The sequence below is a fragment of the Ursus americanus genome, chromosome 7, assembly GCF_024610735.1.
Source record: "Ursus americanus isolate L20-20 chromosome 7, mUrsAme1.1.p, whole genome shotgun sequence".
Classification (NCBI taxonomy): domain Eukaryota; kingdom Metazoa; phylum Chordata; class Mammalia; order Carnivora; family Ursidae; genus Ursus; species Ursus americanus.
Window position 1 is genome coordinate 28,278,278 of NC_142133.1, and position 23,471 is coordinate 28,301,748.

Consider the following 23,471-nt stretch of genomic DNA (forward strand, 5'->3'; position numbering starts at 1 on the left):
CCCCTGTATATTGTGAATTATTGTCAATAATCATGTACTTGCATACATTTTTTTTAAAAAACCTTAAAACTTATGTGTGCATGTATTTTATATCTGTACTATATATATTTATATTATTAAAAGCTCAAGAGGAAATGACTAATTAAGGTCAAAAGCTTTGAAGTTATTTAATGAGTTAACAGAAAGGAACACAATCAATTTGAGTTTTTAAATTATAAACTGGGAAGATTATTCTGGAAAAAAAAATAACTGAAACATTACAGCAATGCAAGGTTAAAGTAAGTAGCTGACAACTACGCAACACTGTAGAACACATATAGATTACACTACAGTCCCCAAAGTTCTATTTTAATTGTATTAGCTGTAAATGATTAGAATCCTACCAGAGGTCACTTGTCCCACTTAATATCCCAAAATTCTGAAAGGGAAATAGGCTTCAGGTTTCAATTTCACCAGTAGTTTCCAACCTATGTTACACTACAATACTACTTCTATCAGAAACAACTCATTGCTCTGGGTGTTTCTTGGGCAGCTATGAGGTAAGGTGCTATAGTCAAAAGGTTACAAATGAGTAAGAGATCTCACTAAGAACTTGTCTTTATCTCTTCCCACTTCCCAGTGACAGAGCCATTCAAAGGGCAAATATCTGATCACATGAACAACGGAACCACGGACAAGAATTCTAATTACACTGCTAGATGTGCTAGTTACTGTACCATTTTTGTTTAGCTCCAAATCTACCATTCTATAGACGTGCTTTGTTATTCTATGGCTGGCACATCACAAACTAAATTCCTCCCTTGCCAGCTGGTTTCCTATGAGGCTCTGTCAACCTGGAACAGAGATTACTTCCTTGCTTTTTCTGACAGCATTGTACCATAAGTATTTAACCCAGGAGAAGCCACATGGTTTCAGAAATAGTAGCAGAACCCCTTCCTCTGAGGCCTAAACCCCAGGTCAAAAAGATCCTTCCTTATAAATCTCCTCATATCTGATATCCCTAACCTTTTTCTGTTCCACAACACTAGGAGTGGTGAATGGTTACTTGTCTGGATTACCTCAACATTTTCTTTTTGTATGTTTAGTCCTCCGATGCAGACACGTAAAACCAATTCTTTATTTTAAATCTCCTCTGTTGAAAACACCTTGTGTGGTTTGTTTCCCTAAATGGACCCTCACAAATTTAGTATATAAATTACTGGGTATAAATGATTAACTAAATTCCACAGCTAGAGAACATTAGAATGGCATACAATTCATTCCTGAAATTTGGATAATGAACTGAAAAATATTACTATTTCATAATTACTACTACTGGATTAAAAATGAAGGTATTGGGGCGCCTGGGTGGCTCAGTCATTAAGCGTCTGCCTTTGGCTCAGGGCGTGATCCCAGCGTTCTGGGATCGAGCCCCACATCAGACTCCACTGCTGGAAGCCTTCCTCTTCCTCTCCCACTCCCCCTGCGTGTGTTCCCTCTCTCGCTGGCTGTCTCTATCTCTGTCAAATAAATAAATAAAATCTTAAAAAAAAAAAAAAAATGAAGGTATCACTTCAGCTGTTAGGTCATATTGTGATAATCTAGGATTGCATTTCTTATGCATTAATGTATTTTTAACTTTGTAAAACACAAATAGAATTCATTACTACAATTTAATGGTAACTTCTGTACTTTACCTCTGTTAATCTTGGTATATGAAGACCCTTGGCATGATCACCAGCAGCCTTTCTTGATTTACCAGGCCAAGTTCTTTTCCTATGGCTTTCTGCTATACCAGACCAGGCAAAGACATCATGATAAGCTAAATCCAAATCGGACGGATCTACTGCAAACTGGCATATTAACTTCAGCAAGCAAGCAAGACAGTCTAGCTGCCACTGTGGATAAGAAAAACACGTCATTTCCCAATTTGATTAATTTAACATGGCCACTATACAACCTGAAATTGAAAGCTAGAAAGTAAAAATAATTACAGCTAGTACTTTATCCATGTGCTAAAGAAATTTTACTTCTCATGTACTATGTTGAGTAACAATTCAATCTTTTACATAAGTACATTTAAAATAAATGTTTATCTGGTAAAATATTATTTAGTATAAAAGTTTCATTTTTAACTGATTTAAAGCTCTACTTTAAAATTTTTAAAAACACTTCCTTTAAGTAAATTAGTATCATTTATGTACAAGATAAGAGTTTCATAGTATTCTCTTCAACAGTTATTTTCCTATCTTTCTAATCCCACTGACAAACTGCATAGCTATACCAATATGCCAGGGACGGGAATTCAGCAATACTACATTATAGATTTTCAAGAAAGATACCAGGGAATTTTAGTAAGAACAGTCCTTTCAACAAATGGTGCTAGAAAACTGAATAGCCATATAAAAAAATAATGAAGAAATAATCCCTCAACCACACTCTACATATACAAAAATTAACTCAAAATGCATAACAGAACTAAACATAAATGATAACTATAAAACTTATAGAAGAAAAAACAGGAGAAAATCCTTGTGGACTTCAAACATTTCTTAGATAGGATACAAATTCTGTTAAAATTAAAAACTTCTCTGCTTTAAAAGGCACTGTCAAAATAATGAAAAAGTCAGCCACGGATTGAGTGCAAATATTCCCATACATACACCTAGCAGAAAAATTTGTCCAAACTGACTAAGGAAAAGAAAAAGTCCTCTTTACTAAGATCAGAAGGGAAAGGAAAGGAGGGATGGGGGGCCCAAGATATGAGTAGACACTTCATGAAGGAAAAACAAACAAACAAACATGGTGAACTGAAACTTAAGATGCAGTGAAAAGAAGTACTAATGGAGGAAATACACAGCTATAAACACATTAAAAATAAAAAGATCTTAAATCAACAATCTAACTTTCCAACTGAAGAACCAGAAAAAGAACCAACTAAACCCAAAGCTAGCAGAAAGAAGGAAATAATAAAGAACAGAATTAAAGAAAACAGAATATAGAAAAATAAGAAAGAAAATCAATGTAAATAAAAGTCATTCTTTGAAAAGAACAAAATCAACAACCCTTTAGCTAAAAGAACTAGAAAATGAAAAGTGATATTACTAAAATCAGAAATAACAATAGGAATTTTTCTACCAGTCCTACAGAAATTAAAAGGATTACAGGAGCATACTATAAATAATGGTGAGCCAAAAAAGCTGGAAAACCTACACGAAATGGACAAATTCTTAGAAACACAAAACCTAGCAAAGACTGAATCATAAAGAAATAGAAAATCTGAATAGACCTATAATTTAAAATCTCCCAAAAAGAAAAGCCTTAGACCTGATAACTTCATTAATAAATTCTACCAAACATTTAAAGAATACTAAGCCTCATCAAATTCTTCAAGAAGGGAACACTCCCAACTCATTCTATGAAGCCAGCATAAACATATCAAAGCTAGACAAAGACACTACAGAAAAACTACAGTCCTATCCCTTATGAACAGTGATGCAAAAATTCTTGAAAAAACATTAGCAAACAGGATTTAGCAACACTTAAAAGGATTACACACCATGACCAAGCAGGATTTGTTCTTGGGATGCAAGGATGGTTCAACATACAAAAATCAATCAATACTCCACACAACAAAATGAAGAAAAAAGACATGATCATCTCAATTGATGCAGAAAAAGCATCTGAAATAATTTAACACTTTTTCATGATAAAGACACTCAAAAAAACCAGAAACAGAACAAAACTACCTAAATATAATAAAAGCCATACATGAAAAATTCATAGTGCAAATCATTCAACTGTGAAAGACTAAAAGCTTTTCCACTAAGATGAGGAATAAAGCAAGGATACCTGCTTTCCTAACTTCTATTCAACATAGCAGTGGAAGTTTTGGCCTCAACAATTTACTTTTTCCTTTTCAGTTTGGAGGCCTTTTGTTTCTTGCCTAAGAAAAAGAAACAAAAGGCCTCCAAACTGGAAAGGAAAAAGTAAAACTATCTGTTTTTAGATGATATGTAGAAAACATTAAGGAAAAAAAGCTCTTAAATGAATTCAGCAAGGTAAAGGATTCAAAGCCAACACACAAAATTCAGACGCATTTCCATACATGAACAATGAACACTATGAAAGAGAAATTACAAAAAGAATTCCATTTACACTAGCATCAAAAGAACATTTTCTTAATAAACAAAGGTTATGAAAGACTTCTACAATGAAAAGACATAAATATATGGAAACACAGCCCATGCCCATGGACTGAACTTCTTATTAAAATATCAATACTACCTAAAATAATCTATAACAAAATACAAATGACATTTTTTGCAAAAAAGAAAAACCCATGCTAAAATTCACATGGAATCTCAAGGGACCCCAGAGCCAATACAATCTTAAAAGAACAAAATTGGAGGACTCACACCTCCTCATTTCAAACCTTATTACTGAGCTACAGCAATCAACATTGATGTGCTATGGCATAAAGACATACATAGATGAATGGAATAGAGCACCCAGAAATAAACCCTCATATATATGGTCAAATGATTTTTGACAAGGGTGCCAAGACCATTCAATGGGAGGAAGGACAGTATTTTCAAAAAATAGTACTGAGAAACCTGGATATCCATACGCAGAAGGATAAAGGTAGACCCTTACACACTAAAATGCCATATGTGAAAATTAACTCAAAATGAAACAAGGCCCTAAATATAAGACCTAAAATAAATTCTTAGGAGAATACAGGATAGAAACTTCATGACAATGGGTTTGGACACATGATTTCTTAGATAGGACACCAAAGGTACAGGTAATAAAAGAAAAAAGAGACACATTAGACTTCATGAAAATTTAAAAAGTTCATGCAATCTACAGATGAGAGAAGATACTTGCAAACTATGTATCTGATAAAGTATTAATATTCACAATATACAGAGTACTTCTAAAACTCAAAAAAACCAAACGACCTGATTCAAAAATAAGCCAAGGAGTTGAAAAGACATTTCTCTGAAGACGATACATAAATGGACAATGAGCACAAGAAAAGGTCCTCAGCTTCACTGTTTATTAAGAAAATGCACACTAAAATCACAATAAGATGCCACCTCACACCCATCAGGATGACTAATATCAAAAAAACAGAAAATAAAAGTGTTGGCAAATATACAGAAAAATTGGAACCCTTGTGCACTCTGGTAGGAATGTAAGATGATATAGCTGCTGTAGAAAACTGTATGGTGGTTCCTCAAAAAACTGAAAACATAACTCCCGTATGAGCCAGCAATTCCACTCCTAGGTATATACCCAAAAGAACTGAAAGCAGGGTTTCAAAGATATTTACACATCTATATTCATAGCAGCATTACTCAGAATAGAGAGAATACAGAAGCAACCCATGTCCACTGATGAATGCATGGATAAGCAAAATCTGGTATACACTGCATACAACGGGATATTATTCAGCATCAAAAAGGAAGGAAATTCCTGTAGCGATATGTTACAATAAGGATGATGCTGGAGGACATTTTGTTAGTGAAATAAGCTAGTCACAGAAAGACAAATACCGTATGATTCCACTTACAGGAGGTACTCAGAGTAGTCAAAATCATGGAGACAAAGTATAATGGCGGTTTGTCTCAGGATGGGGGGAGGGGAGAATGGGGAGTCACTGTTTAATAGGTATAATTTTAATTTTACAAGATGAAAATAAGGGCGCCTGGGTGGGTCAACCAGTTAAGCATCTGCCTTTGACTTAGGTCATGATCTCAGCATCCTGGGACTGAGCCCAGCACTAGGCTCTCTGCTCAGAGGGGAGTCGGCTTCTCCCTCTTGTTCTCCCTGTGCGCGAGTGCTCTCTCAAAAAAAAAAAACTTAAAAAAAAAAAATGAAAATAGTAACGGGGATGGATGGTAGTGACAATTCCACTACAAGGGAAGGTATATACCACTGAACTACACACCTAAAAATGGTTAAGATAGCAAATGTTAAGTGTATTTTACCACGATTAAAAAAAACAAAACAAAACCAGCAGTTATGTAAAGCACACGTACAGATCACCAGTCACCAGAGATTATGCAAAGCAAAAGCACCATGAGATAATACTACATACCCAGTAGAAAGGCTCAAATTAAAAAGACTGACTACACCAACTTTTGCTGAGGATATGAAGCAACTGGAACTCTCATACGTTGTATGGTACAACTGTTTGGGAAAACACTTCTGCAGTTTCTTACAAAGTTAATTTTACATTTACCGTATTACTCAGCAAATTCTTTTCTTGGTACTGACCCAAGAGAAAAACATATGCACACTTGAAAGACTTGAATATGAATGCTTGTTAACTTTATTCATAATAGCCCCAAACCAGAAACTCAAGCGTCCATCAATAAGTGAATGGATAAGCAAGGAGTAGTATACCTACTCAAGGGATATATTGCTCAGCAGTAACAACTAACAACAACCAAAATACATGCAACATTTATCAGCCTCAAAATACATGCTGAGTAAGACACCAGATACAAAGAACACATACCATTTTTATTCCATTTACATGGAATTCTATTAATGCACATGTAATCTTAAAACAACAAAAAGATCAGTGGTTGCTCAGGACTGGCTGGTTGGGAGAATGGGGGAAACTGATGGTACAAAAAAAAGCAGGGTGGAGGGGCACCTTGGTGACTCAGTTGGTTAAGTGTCTGACTCTTCATTTTCACTCAAGTCATTTCAGGGTTGTGAGATCAAGCCCAGTATCAGGTGTGGAACCTGCTCAGGATTCTCTCTCCCTCCCCTCCTTCTACCTCTTCCCTTTACCCTCCCCTTCTCTCTCCCTTGCTTTAAAAAAAAAAAAAAAAAAAAAAAAGCAGGGTGGAACTTCTGAGGTAATAGAAATGTCCTCTATCTTTTTGTGTTGGTGGATTACACGAGTATACACATTTTTCAAAACTTAAACTATACTTTTTAAAATGAGTTCATTATCTATTTCATGAAAAGTACACTTCAACTCCCTATCACACACAAAAATTAACTTAGAATGGATCAAAGACCTAAATGTTTAAAAATTAAAACTGTAGAATTCTTAAAAGAAAACATAGTCATTAATATTTGTGACCTTAGGTGACACACTACTTTCAAGAATGAACCTTAACATTATGCTAAGTGAAAGAAGCCAGTCACGAAGGACCATATACATTTTATATGGCTCCATTTATACGAAATGTCCATAATAGGCAAATCCATAGAGACTGAAAAGAGATTAGATTAGTGGCTGCCCAGAGCTGAAATGTTTCAAGGAAAATGAGGAGTGATTGAGAGTAAGTGTGGGGTTTCTTTTCTGAGGCGATGAAATTGTTCTGGCATTAGTGGTAATAGTTGTACGACTCTGTAAATATACCAAAAATCATTGCTTTTTAAAAGGTAATTTTACTATACGTGAGTTCTAACTCAAAAATTTTTAATTTGAAAGTATACCTCAACTAAACTCATTTTAAAGAGAAAAAAATTAAATTTTTAACAAGAATGACTCAGAATTTGTAAGTATTCTATAATATGTTAGGAGAGATGCATTATAAATAGAGGATATCAGTTGACTTGAAAGCAATCTCAGGCATGCTTAGCATCTCAGGCATTGCCAAGCTGCATGTGTCACATATGGTAGTTAAAATTTTCTCATCGGTAATACCTCATAAAAGTATCCACAATTTCAAAGGACACAGAAAAAACCTCTAGCTTATGCTGGATTCCCTGTAAACTTTATTCAAAAGTAAACTTAGAGCAGTTTATAAACAAAATTCCTATAAATGACACATAACTACTCATTAAAAATTTTAGTTAAATTCTCCCACTTTGCTAAAGAACTAAGGCACATTAGAATTCTAAGACATTAATAGGACAATAAAGAGATGACTAACAATAAAAACAACAAAAAGACATAAGTCACAGAACTACAATAATAATTGAATAGAAGTATCTAAAGAGTAAAATATCGTAATAAAATACGTAAAATAAAAATGGAAAAAGAAGTATTAAAATCAGTGGTAAGAATAACATCTTAGTACATAGTAATAGGTTTTCTAAATAGATTTTCTTTTATTAACACCCGACTCCTAGGTTCCAAGATAATTCTAAAACACAAGTACTAAAAAATACTTGAACGGCATGTTTGACACTGCTATTCTGTTCTGTTGGAGGTCAGGAAACGGAGCATCCATTTCATTTAGTTCAAAACCAGATTGTGCAGTTTGGTATAGCAGTATCAATTTTTTAATAATTTCCATCTTTTAACAAATGATTTTATTTTCCTAATATAATAGAACAGTGCTTCCTCAAGTTAATAGTGGCAAAGTACCCTTTTTTTTTTAAAGTTCCATTTTGTTAAGGATCAGTAATTTTGTGAAATGCTGTAAAAATTCTGCAGCAATGTTCAATAGCTATAAAAATTTCTGAAGGCTTACTCTCAATTTCTGCACCTATTTCATTTCAGACCAGTCACAAATGGTCTGGAAACACATATTTGAGTAGCACTACTATAAAGGAAGAAATAGCTAAAACAAAATGAAACAATGAAAAAGGGTACTTTCAAAAACTGAACACATATAAACCAGTTTTTTTTAAAGCATCCAAACATTAAGATTGTATAATTAATCACATGTAATCTACCAGCCTAAAGGAAAAATGTTTATGAGTTAGCCACAGTTCAGAGTCATGAATTTCGGCACTTAAAAGTTTAAACAGAACTGACATGAAGAACTCTTCATGAATAATTAATCAGACTCCCTATTTTTAAAAAATTAATTTTACTACACTCCACAATCTTCCTTACGACAAAGCAGCACATAACAGAAGTTATATTTGCTAATGAAAACTGGAAGTGCTTACACTAGGAGAACTATTAACTGGTTACAACAGTGAACTTCCACTTACCACAGTCCAGGATTCTTGCTCTTTAGGCTCCAGAATTCCAGAATTAAAAATTTCTAGTAACTGTTGAAGCCCTCCAGCAGCAACAAACTGTAAGCAATTGTGAGAGTACTGGTAAGAGAGATGCAGCTGCAAAATGTCATGAAGACCTGCTTTTTGATTCAATAACTGTGTGTGTATGTGTGTTTTGTGTGTATGCATATGTAAAATAGTATGTATCTTTAATCTAGGAAATTACTCTGATTTAAATAACCAAAATAACTTCTATGCAAACTAATAACATCCAGCTCATTTTCGAGAAATTTTTTAAAAAGATTCTTGCAAATCTCTATAAAGATATCTTTATATTCAACTGACCATTCAATCGCAGACACCAGGATGTCCTAACAAAGTATTCCAATAAAGGGAAAAAAAAGTGCTAAAAACAAAAGCACTGAGGCATTAAATAATCCCACCTTTTAACTGTGATTTGAAGTAATACAAAATTTTTAAACTATGCTTTATTTTCATAGTAAGTTAGTTTAAAACCAGTAATTATGACACACCTACTTTTGGAATATTATAGAGATAATTTTTATCAATACACTGCATAACATGTATGATCAAACCTTGCAACTCCAGGAATTTTTACTATTTTCCACTTGATCCTCACTTGAATCATCTGAATCTGGATAAAGATCACTGTAACTTCCCTGTGGGAATGGCAAAAAAATAATAATAAGAGAAGGTGCAGGAGGAAAAAATTATTCTAGAACTGAAAAATAACACATTCTGGAATTCGGCTCCAGACAAAATACAAGTATTTCATGGGAAGAATGGAAATTCAATTACCGTTGACTCTCTCCTTATCCTCCTGTTAGGTTTTCCTAGTGCTTCAATAATTTCCAGGGCATATAATAGCTTGTGAGCACTTTTAATTTTGAGAAGTTCTTTCCAATTAAGTCCATCATTACTCTTAAATTAAAAAAGAAAAACATAGGTTTTTCTCAAACCAAGTTACTAAGGGACCCCTCCCCCAAAATAAACTTGAAAGAAAGTGACATTATGTAAGAACTCAAATATTACATAGATATTGAAATATCTTCAAACATATGAAGACCAATCGTATAACTGATACTCATGGTATGCTTAAAACACCAATTATTCATTAAATTTTGTTAAAATTCATATACAAACAGCAGCATAGGGGGAAAAAATTCTACCTTGTGAACCCGCACAACAGACAGGGCAACATCTTCCCAACGAAAAACACTGTGCGGCCTAGTTGAATGCATTAACTTTTAAAGATTTAGAAGTAGTAAAGTCTGTATTTAATACTTAGAAAGTCACACCTACACATTTAAAATTCACAAATACATAAATCTTAAAATATTGCTTTCTAATCTCAATTTATGAAATGATATTCACACAATGTACATCTTTGACAACATTATTATTAGAGCTACTCTGAGTCATCAACCACCATTTGCCAGGCCTACCTTCCCCACATCTAAATCATTTGAGATAAAGAACCTTCTGAAATCCCATGGCCAAGAGCCAAATCATAAAAAACCATTAGCGCACATTATGACACTATTTTTCCATTCGTCCTGTAAGAGTTCTGTTGGTATCTCCACTAAGTAATCCTTTATTATGTGGCTTTTAAAAAACTAATTTTAACACATCTTTACAAAGACCTCTAACACACCTGTGAGGTCACGGCCCTACAGGAATATATTCAGAATATACAGTAATATCTAAAAATACTAATATAAAAACAAATTATGTTTTCTAAAGGTAATTTTAGAAAACAACCTTGGCCTTGTATTAGGCCTGTATGAGTCAACCTCACTAACAAATAAATGGACGTTAAAACGAACTGATGCTTCTAGGGCAAAATTTTACTGAGGATATAGGTCAACAAGCAATCTCATACACTGGAGGAATGTAAAATGATGCCATGCTCTAGGAGAGTAAAAAAATTTTGTGAGTTTACCTGTTCATCTGAGATATTCTGGAATGCCATCAACATGTTAGGACATGTAGGAAGAAGCATCAGTAGCTCCCATACACGCCTAGAGAGATTTTCTGCATGAAGATGAAGTTCTTCACATCTTAAGCTCTACACAAATAAGAACAACTGCTTATCAAGACAGATCACTAAAAAAAAAAAAATAAATCTAAACTCAAGTTCAACTTTTTTGCATGAAACCTTTGATTATCAAATTCGATATTCTTCAGTCTTACTTTAAAAGCGAGAAATAAACCATTTGTTTCATGTTAAACAATTTATACATTTTTTATTATTTATAAACAACAAATACATTTATTCAATGAATTGATCGTTATGCCAAAGTAGTAGTTTTTCAACTTGCTGTTACTGAATGCTTTTTGGGAAAAAAGTGACCTGTAAATCTTGGCACTCTATTCAGGAAACTTTTCAAATACAAGTGAAAACATCTGTCTTACAAAGCCATTCAAGTAAATTTCAAGAACATTACCAATTGCTTCCTCTTTCAGGTCACTATTCTAACTAGGACAAAGTCCTGGTGGTGGTAAATTAAGTCCTTGATCCTACATTTGGGAAAAAGAGTACAGCTGGTTCTTTTTTATACTGCTAATCCATACTTTATTTTCCAGTCTCAGATAAGCAGAGGATTAAGAGGAAAGCAAACAATTTTAAAGAACCTACTTTTCCCCCGTTATTATCTATTAAATTTGCTTTTTTTTTTTTTTAAGATTTTATTTATTTATCTGACAGAGAAAGAGAGCACAGCAGGGGGAGCAGCAGGGAGAGGAAGAAGCAAGCTTGCAGAGCAGGGAGCTGGATACAGGACTCGATCCCAGGACCCTGGGATCATGACCTGAGCCAAATGCAGACCCTTAACTCAGGTGCCCCCATATTTGAATTCTGTAAGATGCTGAGATAATAGTAACCTGAAGATGTTTCAGAAAGTATGTAAGAAGTAGGCAAGTTTCCTTTATTAAAAAAATTAAAACATAACCTCAAGAGGTAAATAGCTAAAGCTAAAATTTACAGTTTTAGGATTTTCCAGAGTATGAATTTGTATAATTCTATTACCACAGCTGTCATAATGATTTTTTTCACTATAATACAGTCCACAGGATGCTGAAAGATTCTTCTATATACTTATAAAAAGTTTAGTTCTTTCTGTATTATGATATAAAACTAGTACAACATTGAAAGCAAGCAAATCTTAGAGTTTCAAAGTAACCTTTGCTATTCTCAATCCTGATGAAGAGAAGCAACCTGAAGTAACATTTTCGGTTTAGCTGGGGAAATGGCACTGAAAGTTCTTCAGTAAAATAGAATTCATTCCTTTGTAAACACCAACTTGGGGGAAAAAAAAAAAAAGATATATTCTGTACAAAATAAAAAAAAGAAAATATGAAGGGGGAAAAAAAAATATGAAGGGGGAAAAAAAATCCCAGGTGTAAATGACTATGTGCTATGTTATGACTAAAAAGCCCTACCCTTTATTTTTATTTTTGTAACCTTCTACAAGACCAAACCAGTCTTGGACAACAAAGAGACCCCACATCGACAATGGCATACTTGCCACAAAGTTCAGTCAAGTATCTGCTAAAAAATGAATTCTTCCCCTTCAGTTCAAGCCCCATGTGGACTATTACAATGGCCTATTAATCGGGCTTCCTACCTTCAGTCTGTCTCTAACACATCCACCACACTAACACCTAAACTTTGTTTCTAATAGCCCATAATAGCTTTCATTTTGTTCCTTTAAAACCTTCCACGATGATGGCAATCCATTTTACAAAGAAGAAAAATCTCATATGGCCCTTTGTGGTATAGGTTCCAATCTCCGTTTTGGTCTTTTTTTGAATTACACTATACTCACGCCCCCAGTTTTTCAAACATGCATTTACTTTTCTGTGAATCTGTAATGCTTCTTTTTGCTCTCCTCAGCAGCTGGACCCAATTTAAAAGGCTCCCCTTTTGCAAAACTTTCCCCCAAATTTTTGTTCCTGCCCTATGTTCCCATAACACACTACTTAGCCACCTCCCAGAAAACTGAAGAATTCTTCTAATTATCTTTCTCTCTTTTAAACTGCCCATATGGTGCTGCCATGAAGTAAAAGGTCATTAAGTATTTGGGGCATAAAATACAAAAGGTAAAAAAGTCGAGGTTCAAGGGCATCTGTTACTGATTATTCTGCTTGAACAAAAGAAGGATTCTGAAGAATTTTTTTTTTTTTAGATTTTATTTAAATGAGAGAGAGAGAGATTTTGTGTACAAGCAGGGGGAGCAGCAGACGGAGAGGGAGAAGCAGACTCTCCGTTGAGCAGGGAGCCCGATGTGGGGCTCAATCCCAGGACTCCGGGATCATAACCTGAGCCAAAGGTAGATGCTCAACCGACTGAGCCACCCATGTGCCCCGGATTTTTAAAGAATTTTAAAATGTGCCACCACAAGAGAAACCAGGCTATGGGGAACAGAGGACTCAAGAGCAACTACCACTGCATCCATGATCAAACACATTTTAGAAACGTGGAAAAAAGTCATTTAACATTCTCGGGAAAGAAAGAATAGTAGCATTATTTTATTTGCCATTCAATCTCAAAATAATTCACTGCATGAAACACACCAAAGGACATCATCTTAGGTAAGTCCATTTAAAGGCATTAAAAAAAAAAAAGTCAGCAGACTAATACTGAATCCTTTAGGTGATCTCATACACTCTCTTGGGTTTAAATACTATCTTTATAATGATTACCATATCTTATTTCTCCAGACCAAGCCCCTGCTCTGAGCTTCAAACTCTTTTATCCAACTGCTTCCTTGACATCTCCACTTAATGTCCCATGAGCATCCATTCTTCATCTCAAATGGAATCTACCCAGTTGCTGAAGCCAGAAACCTGGACACCATCTCCTGTCTTCCTTGTTTCTGAACATGAGCCTATCTCCACTCTTAATCCAATTCAATTAAGTCAACTTCATTTGTTCACTCTCATTCTATTCCAGGGCACCATCAAGTCTTCCTTGGATTAGTGCATTATGTTCCTCGCTGCTTTTTCTCTTCTTGCCAAACAAATCTATTACTTTGAAAACCAGAATCAGAATGTGTGCTCCTCCCTCACCTTACTATGAGTAAAACAGAAACAAGTTGCCATGGCCAGTCTGGTTCTACTCACCTTTCCAATCTTATTCCTCTCCCACTACCCTCCACATTCTACTCATTATTAGCTCTCTAACAATTCCTAGACCTGCCTGATTCTTTATACGAAGGGCTTCAGGAATGCGATTACCATGTGCAGACGATCCCTCAATTCTCATTTAGTTGGCTCCTTTTCATCCTTCTAGCTCAGGTTACATATAGTTTCCCTCAGAGAAACCTTCCCTAACCAAAAAATATATATAAATGAGTTTCTATCACTACTCCCTAATAATGTTAGTCTTAGCAGTTACCTCTGTCTAAAACTTAGCTGTTATTTTACCTGGAGCTATCTGCAAGGCGTTATCAATTATTTGTCTTCCCCACTGGACTGAAGGCTGAAACTGTGCCTATTTTGATCCTTGTAAAACAATACTTAAAAGAGTACACCTAAATCATATTAGGCACTTAAATACCTAATGAATCAATAAATGGGCTCCTACATTTTACTGTTCTTAAAAGATTACTGAGAACGAGGCGCCTGGGTGGCTCAGTCAGTTAAGTGTCTGACTCTTGATTTGGCTTGGGTCAATATCTCAGGGTTGTTAAGACTGAGCCCTGTGATGGGCTCTATGTTCAGTGGGGAGTCTGCTTGAGATTCCCTTCCTCTCCCTCTGCCGCTCCCCCTGCTCGTGGGCACACATGCTCGCTCACTCTCTCAAATAAAATCTTGAGAGAGAGAGAGAGAGATTACTGAGAAAATTATCTTCCACTCAACAGAAAAACAAACAAGACACTATAAAAATGAAATGATATAGTCACCTCACTATCTTCCACTGCCACTTTTCCTGAGGGTGGTTTAAATGATGCAAGCATCTCTAATAAATCAAAAAGAGTAGTTAAATGAGGTTCTTGTAAAAGCAAAAGCATCGGAATGTTGTCCTTCTGAGGAGGTGGTAGGCAAGACGCTGGCAGCTGAACACCTTCCCCTTTCCGTTCTCTCCTTGGTGCACCCAAAGATACAAATACCATCTATAAAAACAATGGCAACAGGGGAAAACAACAACACATAATTAGACATATCAAGTTTAGGTTTACTAAATCTCTTAAGTATAAAATAACTTCACACAAAAAAACTTCACATACACTTAAAAGCAATAATAACTGTTTTTGAAGGATACCTTCAACTATTCAACTGTTGACTATAATAGTCAATAGATCATTAAAACTCAAACCACATTTGTGTGTACCTGCATATCCTTAAACCCAAGCTCATGAAGTGCTTTTTCATCATAATCTGTTGTTAATTCATGTCCAGATGAAATCATCCTGACAGGTCCCATAAGGCCTCCTTAAAAATAGCAGAAAACATTACGTGAACATTTTTATAAAAACTAACCTATATGCTGACACAAATACATGGTTACATTATGTGAGCCTTCCTCCTAACCACTCAGTCTAAAGAGCCTCATTCCACTAAATTAATCCCTTATTCTGCTTTATCTTTCTTAAAGCACTTATTAGCATCTGACACATATTTATTGGTCTTGCCTCAAAAAACAAAAACAAAACCAAAAAAGCCCAGTTCCATAAAGGCAGACATTTTGTTACATTGAGATGTGGTCCCAGCACTAGAACATAGCAGGCATTCAAATTTATTGTTTAATCCATGAATCTTTAAAAAGGAAATGCATGATATTAAGAGTAGGACAATAAGCAAAATGATGAAATATCTAATGAACAATTTAAACTTAAATATATTGTTAAATTTTATTAACTTCATGTAGAAAAATTCCACTGGACACTACATAGCTCCTTAGGAATGAGTGAAGTAGGGCTACTGCTTTTCCATAGTGATACAATTCTTCAACAAAACTATGTTATTGTAATTTTTAAATATTTTAAGATTTTATTTATTTGAGAGAGAGAGAGAGAGAGAGAGAACATGAGCGGGGGGGGGGAAGCAAGCTCCCCGCTGAGCCAGAAGCCCAATGTGGGCCTCAATCCCAGGATCCTGGGATCATAACCTGAGCTGAAGGCAGATGCTTAACCAACTGAGACACCCAGGCGTCTCATAATTTTTAAATATTTTAAAGCTAGTATTGAAATTCATTTCTCTATTACCCTTTAGAGTTTTCCTCTCAGCACTTCTGATATTGTTTAGTTTATCCACACCGTTTATGATTCGGAGTAATTTCATCAAATTTAAAATTAAAATTCCATTAAGATTTTAGATAGAATATACAAAGAAATAAATTAACATGGTATCTCTACAATATTTGTACAGAGACATGCCAAGTAGATACACTTAGTTAAGTGTTCTTAGAAAGTCTATGTTAAACTTATAAATACTTTGGCAGACTTTGACTAAAATGTCTTTTCTACCTTATTGAGATAACACAATCTATGCTGATCTTTTTTAAAATATTGAGATAAAACATCTTTAGTTGTGATGAAGTGCTAAGATAATATACAGCTGACTTGGTTCCAAGTGCATCAGATAGTCTAAACATGCATAACTTTGTTCCAAAAGTGAACTAAGACGGCTAGTACTTTATTTAGGCTTTTGGATTCTACTTGAAGTGAGAGAGGCCTAAAAGGTGTATTACACATTAACTCTTGATTATAATAGTTGAGTTGGCTTTTACAATTAACTGAACAGCTTTCCATCTTTCACCACTTTTGACAGCATCTTTTTTATCATAACAATTGCTTCTTCCCGGCAATAAGGTCCTCTCCCTCCTGAGGGCTTTGTACTATCACTTTGCCATCACTCAGTAAACCTTGCTTTCCTGCCCACCAAAAGGAAAAAACAACAACAAAAACTACTTATTCCTTAAGAGTTCTGGAAAGAGTTCCTACCTTTAAAATATTTCAAATCTTAATGTAGTAAATGTTTCAAAACAAGAAAAAATAACAAGAAATCTGGAAAAACTCTTAGGTTACAATGGTGTATTAAACAACACATCTACTTTTTACCCTCTGAAATTCCAATAAAGTAAATTTTCAAAATTTTATCAACACTGGACAGGGAAAAAAAACAAAGAGACAATACCAACTAAGTTTGCAAGCTTAAAAGCAAGTGAACTTGTGGTAACTAGCAAGACCCCAAAAAGATAAATCTCAATCCAGAGACAGGCTTACAACCTATATTTATACAGACTGAATACAGGAAGAAAATCAACACCTGACAGAGTGGGGGAGAGGTGGAAGGGGTAGGAGGAGGGAAACAAAGGGAAAAAAAGAGAGGGAAAGGAGAAAAGGAAAATAAGAGCAGCTCAGTGATCTGTGAGACATTAACAAAGAGTCTAGGATACACTTAATTAGAGGCCTAGAAATTAGGTCGAGGGGAAAGGAAAAAGAAAAAAATATTTGAAAAAAACATAATTGCTAACCTTTCTCAAATGTGATAAATATAAACACAAAGACCCAAAAAGCCGATCTTACCCAAAGTGTATAAACACAGAAACACAACAAGGCACATTAAAATCAAACTGCTGAGGGGCACCTGGGTGGCACAGCGGTTAAGCGCCTGCCTTTGGCTCAGGGCGTGATCCCGACGTTATGGGATCGAGCCCCACATCAGGCTCTTCCGCTATGAGCCTGCTTCTTCCTCTCCCTCTCCCCCTGCTTGTGTTCCCTCTCTCGCTGGCTGTCTCTATCTCTGTCGAATAAATAAATAAAATCTTAAAAAAAAAAAAAAAATCAAACTGCTGAAAACCAGTGTCAAAAAAAAAAAATTCTTGGGGTACCTGGCTGGCCCAGTTGGTACAGCATGCAACTCTTAATCTCAGAGTCATGAGTTCAAGCCCCACACTGGAAGTAGAGCTTACTTTAAAAAAAATTTAAAACCCAAAACAACAAAAAATTTCTTTAAAATCAATCACAGTTAAAAAGACACACTGTGGGGGTGGCCTGGATGGCTCAGTCGGTTAAGCATCCAACTCTTGACTTCACCTCAAGTTATTATCTCAGGGTTGTGAGACTGAGCCCGCTATCTGGCTCCCTGCTGGGCGTGGAGCCTACTTAAGAATTTCTCCCCCACAAACCCCTAAAAAAGGGGGCGGGGGCTCCTGGGTAGCTCAGCTGGCTGAGTGTCAGACTCTTGATTTTGGATCAGGCTGTGATCTCGGGGTCCTGGGGTGAAGCCCTGAGTCAGCTCCAAACTCAGCACTGTGTCAGCTTGGGATTCTTTCCCTCTTCTTCTCCCTCCCCCCTCCTCATGGGTGCACCCTCTCTCCCTTGCTAAAATAAAGAAAGAAAATCTTAAAAAAAAAAAAAAAAAAGAAGACGACACATTGTATATACAAAGCATGGGGGGAAAAAAACCAAAACACGCTTTCAATCAGACCAGAAACTTTGCAAACCAAATGACAATGGGTTTAACTATTTACTAAGTCCTGAAAAGAAAACCATCCTTGACCTCAAATTCCATGTCCAGTGAAAATATCCTTCAAAATAGAAGATAAAATGAACTTTTTTCTCAAACGAAAGCTTCAGAAAATATATCACTGAAAGACTTGAAGTACAAACATTTTTAAAGTTCATTAGAAAGAAGAAAAAAAAAAAGAAAAACCAAATGAAAAAATTTTTCTAAATATGCATATAGCCTATTACACGTTATTTAAAATTTAAAGGTCTGAAATTATAACAGCTTTCATGGTTGTTCCTCTGATTAGCTCATACTTTATGTGCTATGGAAAGACACTAAAAATGCTCTCGTGGTTACAGTTAAGGAGGAATCAAATATATACTTTTTGGACCTATATGAAAAATTTCTTATTATGACACTCTTTTGGAGGGAAGGAGAGATACACAGGTGGGATTTAAGGCTGTATTATTTTCATATGCTCTGGGGAAAAAAAGAAACAAAATATATTAAAAATGACCAAACTATTTTATTGGGTAAAAGTGGGTACTTAAGTAGTGCATAGAAAATAAAACTTGTAATTCCCACACTGCTTATCAAATAACCTCAAATGTAAAAATTTTTTTAAGGAAAATGAGGAAAAATATTTCCAAATAACATCTGTAGCAATTCTTAGCTCTTCTCTGTGAATCAATGGCACCCTACCAAAAGGAGGGGAGCCATGAACATGCTTGGCACTCTTAAAAGAAGCAAAGGTTCTAAGGTGATATATAACAGAACCTAGAAAATATGAAAATTTAAACTGTTGGACTTACCAGGAAACTCTCCCTTTCGACTGCTTTGACCAAACTCCTGAAGCTGAGCTTGTTGATTTATTTGTTCTTTCTGTAAATTTTCATACCAATGAGTTACTTCAGCCCTAAGATCTGCTACCTGGTCACTAGGATACATTTCAATAGTCATCTGAAATATGAGATGCAACCAATTTAAAAATACAACAGGAACAGATATTTGAACTGGGAAATGTTATCAATTTGGAAACTAAAATTATGTAACTACCTTGTCAGGAAGTCCAGCTGGTTGGCATACAACCCTTAGCGGCAGGGACTGTTTGTCACTCAGTGCTTTCAAATGACTACTAATACCAGTGCCTTCAATTTGCCACTGTCTGAGATGGTACGCAAACCTAAAACACACAAAAACCACACATAGGAAGAATATAATTTTAAACCCTGTTAATGTTACATAGGTTTTTAATATTTTACAAAATGAAAAAGCCCACAAAAGGTTCTAGAACATTCCAATTTACTCTATAGCATTAAGTTTAGGTTCATCATACTGCATCAACTTAAATGCATAAATACAGCTAAGAGTTCCTTAAAAGATAGTTTACAAGAAAAACCGAGGAAAAAATTTCCCATTAAGAACTTTTTTTTTTTTAAGGGGGAGAGGGGGAACTAGTAGAGGCAGGAAGAATTTAAAGAAACAAACTAATCCAGGAAGTGAAATGGCAAGCTCTCATTCCTACATTCACAAAAGGAAAAAAGGTATTAGGAAACATTTTTCAGAGACAGAAATGTATCCTAGTAAATACATGCCTAACAGAATTTGAGAGCTGATTCCATGACTGCTAAAATTACAAAATAAACCACAAAGACTAATCTTAAGGGAGAAAGGCATCTAGCAGGTCACTCACTAAATACTGTCAGTTTTCTAACTGATTTTCAGTTGTTTGAAGACGGGATCCAGAACACCTGAATTTCATTAAGAAAAGAATTATCAATGTCAAAAACTAATCAGCAATTCTAGAATAGAAGGATGAGAAGTAAGGAAACAAAGGGACTTGACTTCCTAGAAGGGATCCAATGTCCAGCTTTTACGGCTCAGAGAGTAATCTTTTGAGGCCGGATAATTCTTAGCTGTGGGTGGGGGGACGCAGGGGAAACGGTCTTGTGCAAAGTAGGATGTTTAGCAGCATCGCTGGTCGCTATCTACTATATGCCAATAGTACCCCCCTTCTCCCTTAAGCTGTGGTAATCAAAAGTGTCTCCGCAAATTACCTAATGCCCCCTGGCAAACAAAATCACTCTGGTTGAGAACCACTCTTTAAATTATAACCGTTTCTCTTTAAAAAAAAAAATTTTTTTTTAAGTTTTATTTACTCTCTTAATATAAGGAATATACAAACACAATAATTACTTTATATTTTCATTCTATAAATGTCAGGCAATTTTAAATTAGAAGTAAGCACATTAAGCACTTGAAATTGTACAGTGATACTACACAAAGGTGTGCATGAAAATTCCTGACATTTTTAAACTAGCTCTTAGTTTTTTGAATATTCAATTGTTTGCTGTTTCTCTACCTGTCACCCAAAAAATATTTATTTAAGTTATTTAACACCAACATCAACTTTTAGAGTAAAACATGAACAAATATAAAAGATTTCTAGCAAAGGATACTATAATCATGTTCCATGAGTTAGAAAAAAATTGTACATCTGAGAAGGGATTTTTGAACTGAAATTCACTCAACTTATAAATAGCACCACTGAATCCTAGGAAACTTAATTTGTTTTTGAAGACTTTTAAAATAAATACTTATTTTAAAAACACAAGTAACACTGTGTGAGGACTAAGGGTTTAAACCAATAGGCCCTTTTTGGTTTGTTGTTTGTAGACTCTGAAGCAAGAAAGAAAATTTTGGAAAAATACATATCTCATTAACAGTAACTATCTCTAACACGAAGAGATAGATTATGATGACTTTCATTTTTTGCAGTATTACCTTTAATATCTGAATTTTAAAAACAGTATGTATTTATTTTTATTAATTTGAATAAGACACATCACATTTGCTTATTTATTTTTATTTTTTAGAGTGGTAAAAGTTATGAGGCAGTGTGACGTTTCTGTTCCAAAAAACGCTATAGAGCTCCCTTACACATTCTTTAAAAACACAAGGAATTATTTAAGTATAATTCCCACAAATTGCAATCATAATCAAAATAATTTTGCAATTAATATATTTTCCAAATATATTAAATCATGAAGCCATGTTATTTATAAGGAATGTGTAGAATATCTTTTTATTATTATTTCCTGGTGATTTAAACAGAATCTCAAAAAATATCAATTGTATGACTCATTATCAAACTAAGTTCTGAAGTTGAAAGATTAACAATTTTTGCCAACACAGTTCGTTGTATGTTTACATTTAGTCATGATTTTTAACAAACAGAATTTCTTAATTAAAACTATCTACTCACCTTTCATTTCAGTCGATATATTCATAAATGTTAATTTGCTTTATTTCTGTATTACACAGGGTATGTCTAAATTAATTATACAGATATTCATTAACAGAATTTTTTGATCATGTTTCCATGGTAAATGGAAATTCAAAATTAAAATACTGTCTCCTAGTCCAGGAAGAAAAAAAAACAGCAAATGAAACAAATGACTCAACTTGATTCAACTATGAGAGATTATTTGATGTTCTTGGTGAGGGTTTTAGTGAAACTTTTTTTGGTGGTGGTGTTCTGCCTTTCAATCGTTATAATACTTTCTTAGAGGTGGAATTCTGTCTACAGAGTCTAATTCATGCATATCTTCTCAGCGTTTAAGAATTTTTAAAGTTCCACAATATTTAGTGGGAACCTATATTGCCTATTTTCATGGCAAAATGATACATACTATGAATAAAAGTACTTCTATTACTAACCCTTCACTTGTGGTTAAGCTTTCTACCTGCCCCAACAAAACCTTTACTTTAGGAATACTTCTGTACATGTCAGCAATTAAAAAAAAAAAAAAAAAAAAAAAGCCTGAAATTCACTGTAATAATGTGGTATAAAACAATTACCTTCTCCTAAATGCTTCCAGATGCGTCTTCAGCATAAGGAGTCCTCTTTCTATAACAGTGAGACTTGAGTGTGATTCCTGTTCGAGACTGCTAGAAGCTATCATGAGACTCTCCATGCACTTACTAATAAATTCTTGCTCCTTCTCCAAACCCGTTTTACCTGAAAATCAGATGTTTAGACAGTATATCAATCTTTATTGTTTAGCTATATTAAAAAAAAAAAGAATTGTAGTTAAACAAAAATCCTCACATAAGAAATTATCAGACAAATATTCTAAATCACTCACCATTAATATAATAGGAGTTAATATACTGGATAGCTGCTCGACTGACATCACCAGACTGTGCTCTTAAAGCGATGCCCCAAAATTGGTCCATACCACAAAGCTAAGAAAGAAAACATCATGACATCTATAAATCTTATTGTCAAACAATGTAAGCGATTAGAAGACTGAAATAGTTTCAAGTTTCAAAGTTATACAATATCAAAGACTTTTAATATCCTATACAGTACTTAAAATGCAATTCCTATTAAAATTAAATAATAAAATGATAAAAGCCTTGAAAATTTCCTCAACTACTGAAATACATCTGTACTGATTCTAAAAAAAATTTATAAAGCAGCTAACTGTGTGTGTGTGTGTGTGTGTGTAATGCTTAACCAAAAGTTTGACTACATAGTGGGAAAAACTCAAATCCCCAAAACATGCTACAAGTGACTAAAAACACACACATAATTATTTGCAGAAATAAGCTTCAATGCATTCACCCAACTTACTCTGATAAAGCCACTGCTTTCAGATATTCACAGAAAAATTTTAAAATATGCTAACCCAAGTGGTTACTTTATGATGTTAACTATGCTATGACAAAGAAAATGAATTCACTGAAAACTACAGAAAAGTGGAGCCAAAATTCTCAAAAGTTGGCAGGCTGAAGTTATCCTTCTGATATGGTAACTGAACAGCCTTTGTGTTCATATCATCCACTTAAAAAAGCACTATTACCTCAAAATTAGAGTAGAAACAGTATTCCTACTGTTACCTACTTCTTAGGGAACAGATCTGACCGGTTGTCTGAAATTACCAAACTGAAATTTATCAAAGAATTAAGACCAAGATATTAAAAAAAAAACAAAACACTATTCAAACAAGGAAAAAAGGTAAGAAGACACTATGAAAGCATTCTAGATCCAATTAAAATTATTCTTTACCACACAGATTAAT

General features: G+C 34.6%; 1 protein-coding gene across 4 annotated transcripts in view; it reads right to left on the minus strand.

Moving 5' to 3' along the window:
• USP34 (ubiquitin specific peptidase 34) overlaps positions 1 to 23,471 on the minus strand; it is a 240,466-nt gene that overhangs the window by 87,028 nt on the left and 129,967 nt on the right. For all 4 annotated transcript variants that reach the window (XM_045788051.2, XM_045788052.2, XM_045788049.2 and 1 more), the window contains 11 exons: positions 22,533 to 22,632; positions 22,246 to 22,405; positions 19,441 to 19,567; positions 19,197 to 19,344; positions 15,263 to 15,363; positions 14,835 to 15,044; positions 10,871 to 10,996; positions 9,727 to 9,849; positions 9,504 to 9,587; positions 8,899 to 8,985; positions 1,677 to 1,877 (listed from right to left, as the gene is read on the minus strand). In XM_045788051.2, coding sequence (XP_045644007.2) covers positions 1,677 to 1,877; positions 8,899 to 8,985; positions 9,504 to 9,587; positions 9,727 to 9,849; positions 10,871 to 10,996; positions 14,835 to 15,044; positions 15,263 to 15,363; positions 19,197 to 19,344; positions 19,441 to 19,567; positions 22,246 to 22,405; positions 22,533 to 22,632 — 1,467 coding nt within the window. The remainder of the gene's footprint in view (positions 1 to 1,676; positions 1,878 to 8,898; positions 8,986 to 9,503; positions 9,588 to 9,726; positions 9,850 to 10,870; positions 10,997 to 14,834; positions 15,045 to 15,262; positions 15,364 to 19,196; positions 19,345 to 19,440; positions 19,568 to 22,245; positions 22,406 to 22,532; positions 22,633 to 23,471) is intronic.